Raw genomic sequence first — 5,099 nt, 5'->3', positions numbered from 1 at the left:
AAAGAATAGAAAGAGGATGAAAGAACAGCTGTTTACTGTGCTGGAAACACAAAGTATTGAAGGCATTTATACGTGGCCATCTCTCAAGATATTTAATAATACAACCTCCCATTCGTAGAGCACATTTGAACTTACAAAGTCCTGTTCACATTATTTCAGTTAACATGTGCTGGAAAGCTCTGTGGTAGTCATTCTCATCCCCATTTTGGTGCTAGGAACTGAGATTCCACGAGGGCAAATGTCTTGCCCAACTTTGAGAAGTAGGGAAGAAATAGAGCTTAGCTAGATTGTCTAAGATTCAGCAATTTCAGCAGCATTATAAGTCTTAGAAGTGAAGGCAGCTTTGGGGTGGAATCAACTTTTATTTACACCCATCTTCAGTGAGTCAAATTAGGTGGTTTGTAGACCATATTTTGCAAAGAGCCTCCTACATTTTGACTTTGGAATATTTGACTCTCCAATTCTGCCAAAGCCTCCCAAGAATTAAAATTTCTAAAGCAAAAATAAAAACACTTCCAACCAAATACCAATGATTATTTTTTCTCCTCAAATTAGAGAGTTAAAAATTTTAAAGTTAATAAAAACCAAAAATATATGAACTGTACTTTAAGACCATGGTGAGATGAAGTTATAGGAGAAAGCCCTGCTGAGAGTTCTTACACAAAGCAATGGCGTGAGAATGTTTGTATGAGGCTGTCCCTTTGTGGTTCTTAGTGGTGTGAGCTGCGTGCGAAAAGGAAGTGCAGGAGAAATTATAGCAGGAGAGGGTCTGGGTGGGGACGAAGTAGACAATAAGAAGGACTGGCTGCTCTTCTCATTGAAGTGTGATAACTGCTGGCACTTGGCAGTTTGGGAAATAATCTTTTGCATTATTTTAATGAACATCCACTGTATGCTCAGGACCATGAGCCAATGAAAGTACCTGATAATGTCACTGCCATGGAGAAGAAAAGATAACCACACTGAAGACAATATACTATATAAGGCAACATATATAAGGCAACATATAACAAAGTTCCAGAGCGTGTGGCACAATCAGTGAGAAAAGTGATGGCGACCCTGAGATCAGGGTGGGTGGGTGCCGTTCAGGAAGCCTCATCAATGAGGTGGCTAAGCTAAGCCCTGAAGGATGGGGACAGGCTAGTCCGGGAGATAAAGGGGAGAGGATAGGGTTGGGTGAGGGCATTCCAGAGAGTGGGGTCAGCTAGAGCAAAGGGCAGGGCCTAGAAATGAGATAGGCACCCTAAAAGGTCACTGATTTGAGATTGTTTATGTTAAAGGGGCAGAGATGATGTCACAAAACATTTTTTAAGCCAACTCTAAGAAAATAGAGAATCTCTCCTGTTAGGAAGAAAGTACAGTTTACAAAGATCCCTGCCCATCTCAGCTCTTTTTGTTGTCATTACAGGGGAGCGTGTTCAACACCTGGAAACCCATGTGGGTTGTATTGTTAGAAGATGGAATTGAATTCTATAAGAAGAAAAGTGACAACAGCCCCAAAGGAATGATCCCCCTTAAAGGAAGCACCCTGACCAGCCCTTGTCAGGACTTTGGCAAAAGGATGGTGAGTTGACATCATTGGCTGCAATGAAACCTTGGTCAGGCACTGAGCTCTTGGTCCATGCGTAGCCTACAATTCCTTTCCCCAGCCCATGCACTCCACCCTGGCTTTTGCGTCTCTCTTGGCCAGAACGGGTTTGGGTCAACTGCTTTGCTTCATGAGGGGACTCTGCCCCTTGAAAGGAGTCATTCCTAATGGGATGTGTTTTGGTTTTTAGTTTGTGTTTAAGATCACTACGACCAAACAGCAGGACCACTTCTTCCAGGCAGCCTTCCTGGAGGAGAGAGATGCCTGGGTTCGGGACATCAAGAAGGCCACTAAATGCATTGAAGGAGGACAGAAGTTTTCGAGGAAATCCACCAGGAGATCCATTCGACTGCCAGAAACCATTGACTTAGGGTGATTTTCTGTGTTTACTTCTCTCTATCCCTGCCTTTTCTCTTTTTTGCTTCCCTCTGACAGAGAAAAACATAACAGATCCTGCTCCAAGGCTTGCTTGTTTGGGCCACCTCTGAAGTCTGTAACCACTCTGCCAGGTTGATACTGGCACTTGGTGCACTAAGATGCTTACCCGGGTCTGAAGGAGCGATCATGTCCTCTCCAAAGCCCACCAGCTGAGGAGAGCAGGCTGGTGGAGTATAAATTCCCTCATAGCGAGTAACAGAGAGAAAGATCAAGACAGAGAGAGACAGAGAGAGAGAGAGAGAGACAGAGAGAGGGAGGGAGGGAGAGGGAGAAACTCGTCATTGCATATATGAAGTAGCCATAATAAGTTAGTTTTGGCAAAAAAAAAAAAGCTCTGGGATCTCTGGGTAGGAAGGAAAAGGCAGGGGCTATGTATGCAAGCAGGCAAGGTTTCACATTCAAGTTCATGCATTCACAGTGAGGAAGGGCCAGCCAGGGGGAACACCCATCCTGGGTTGAAGCCATCTGTGCCCTGATCAGGTTTAATGGCCTCTGATGTTGGCTGGCTTGGAATTGCAGGCGATGACTGTAGCCTAAATGTGGTCAGAGGCCAACAGGTAGATCTAGCCCCTGGCAGAGGTTGGGAATGGGGTTCTTTCCTTCCTGAATGTTTCACATCTTCTCCAGTCACATTAGCTGTTTTCCCTAGGAATCTCTTTCTTCCTGGTAGTTTTGCTTTTATGTTAAACATTTCCTGAATCAGAAGCCCTGTGGAAAAGAATCTCATCCTGGCTGCTTAAAATGTCCAGTAAGAACTGTTTTCATGGGTCGGGGGGAGAGGCCCTGAGAGGGGACTAAAGATACGTCTTCCCATGACTCCCACGAGATTTGGCACGAACGGAACTTCAATAAAGTTTGTGCACTGAGCTTAGTGAGACTGAGCAGCTTCCCTCACCATGGAAGCCTTTTGGTAAAGACCCGGGAGGAGGCACCTGGTCTAGTTTCAGCTGCTGGCTGGGGACACCGAGTGACCATATTCCTGGCCAGGACTGTCAGAACCAAATGGGAATGATGCTTGGACTGTGTGAAGCCACAGGATACATGAAACTGGCCTTCTGTTTTGTTACTTAGAATCTCTCTGATAAGGCTGTTTTTGCTTTATTACTTCAATGGCAAAAATGAGAACTTCCCACTATGTTGCCTTATAGCTTACCATTTCAAAAATAAGAGATAAGCTTAGTAGAAACATTCACTTTCTTAGAGGCAAATGTCTACAACAGATGGTCTCTTGAAAACCTTTAAAGAATTGGGACATGAGGATTGAGGGACCTTAAAGATCTATAACGTGTGGAAAAATGGCTCCAGGAATCTTTCATCTTGGGCACCTGATGTGGGGCAACTCTCCATCTCAGGTACCAATAGTTAAATCAACAAAGAGCTTAATGAATTTAACAGACATTAAGTACTTTGCTAGTCTGTTTTGCTAAATGCAATGCAGGCCACAGTTATGCAAACATGCATCTGCCCTTTACTACTTATGATCTGGTGGAGAGATTATACTCAGGGGATACCCGGAGTGGGTGGGTGGCTGGGTGAGGGGTTGTGTTCATGGGCAGCCTCTGTAAGGTGACAGCTCCTGGGAAGAACTCACCATTCTGAAATGTTCCCCATTCATCCAACTATTTTTTAAATCTCTGCAGTGCCTTGTATTTGTCCATGAAAGATACTGAAAAAGGAATAAAAGAACTGAATCTCGAGAAGGACAAGAAGATTTTTAACCACTGCTTCACAGGTAAAGGACTTGCAAGCCTGAAATAGGGCAAACGAGGGAGTTCTCCTTCAGCCTCATCCGTGTGGGGGGTGCGGGCTGTGGAGCATGGTGGGTGGACGGGGTCCCAGATGCGGACTGGGGGGCATGAGAGTGGGGCTTGCCAGGGTGAAAACAGAAAGACAGGTAGAAGAGAACTTTGTTGTTCAAGATAATGTTTTGGAAGTTACAGCTAAATCAAAGGATGTTTTTTTCCTTTCAATAAATGTTATTATGTTGAGAATTGCTAGAAATAGACTCAGAGTTAGATAAGAGGCAATCCTTACTATGATAAATCAGGATCAAGGCATACCATGTAAGATTTAAATGACAATATTAAGGATGTCAAAGGCTGTACAGGGTTGGGCAGTTTTACAAGTTAAGGTTATATAGTGTAGCGGTTAAAAACATGTTCTTTGGAGCCAGACTATCTTGGTTCAAATCCTGGCTCTGCAACTTACTAGCTGTAAAACCTTGGGCCATTAACTTAACCTCTCTGTGCTTCATTTTTCCCGTCTATAAAGTGGAGACAATCACAGTGCACCCACTTCACAGGCTTGCTGTTAAGCGTGTAGAACAATGCCTCGCTAAGTGCTATGTGGTGCAAGCTCTCAAGTGGTTATTACGATTTAAAAGGTCACATTTTTCCACAATCAATTCTATGAGTTCAGAAAAGAGGAAGAGCTCAGGGGCTTTTGGGGGTGAATAAGAAGTAATATCTAAATCTGACCCTGAAAGATAGGTAGAATTTCATTAAGTACCTGTGGGGAGAATTTCATTTTATTCTCTTTGCAATCCCCTTTGAGGCAGAAGGTTGATTAAATGACTTTTCAAGGTTACTGTTAGACCCTGCTCAGGTGTGCCAATCAGTGCAGGTGATGTCATCAAATTTTAATGTAGGACACCACATCCATCATGTTACTTCCCATTTAAAAACTTGCAATGATTTTTCATTGCCAAATTCTTAATGTGCCATCAAAGCTCTCTCCACCCACCCTGCACCTTCCTCCTCCTCTTGTTCTCTTTTGCCTTCTTTCCACCACCCTGTCCCCCTGCCCCATGGGGCTGCTTCGTGCCTGTGTGTATCTGTTCATGCTGCTGCTCCCTCAGCTGGGGCTGGTTCTTTGGTGTCCCTGCCTCACATGCTTGGCAAATACCCACTCATTTTTGAAGCCTCTGCCCAGTGTCAGTTCCTCTATGAATCCTTTCCTGACCATGCGTGCACAGCCTTTTCCTCCCACCCCCTCCACCCCCTTCACGCCTTCACATTTGACCCAGTACTTCCCCGGTACTAAGTGACATATAGCAGAGCCCTGGTTACAAGAC

The 5,099-nt window shown here is 44.4% G+C and overlaps 1 protein-coding gene across 1 annotated transcript in view; it reads left to right on the top strand.

The window, feature by feature from the left end:
• PLEK (pleckstrin) overlaps positions 1 to 5,099 on the top strand; it is a 29,942-nt gene that overhangs the window by 10,550 nt on the left and 14,293 nt on the right. Inside the window, exons 2-4 of the mRNA XM_012646503.1 lie at positions 1,409 to 1,564; positions 1,779 to 1,960; positions 3,667 to 3,758. Of these exons, the coding sequence (XP_012501957.1) occupies positions 1,409 to 1,564; positions 1,779 to 1,960; positions 3,667 to 3,758 (430 nt within the window). The remainder of the gene's footprint in view (positions 1 to 1,408; positions 1,565 to 1,778; positions 1,961 to 3,666; positions 3,759 to 5,099) is intronic.

The sequence above is a fragment of the Propithecus coquereli genome, unplaced genomic scaffold (assembly GCF_000956105.1).
Source record: "Propithecus coquereli isolate 6110/MARCELLA unplaced genomic scaffold, Pcoq_1.0 Scaffold243, whole genome shotgun sequence".
Taxonomy (NCBI): Eukaryota; Metazoa; Chordata; class Mammalia; order Primates; family Indriidae; genus Propithecus; species Propithecus coquereli.
The sequence above is the reverse complement of the archived record's forward strand: the minus strand, read 5'-3'. Positions and strand labels throughout refer to the sequence as shown.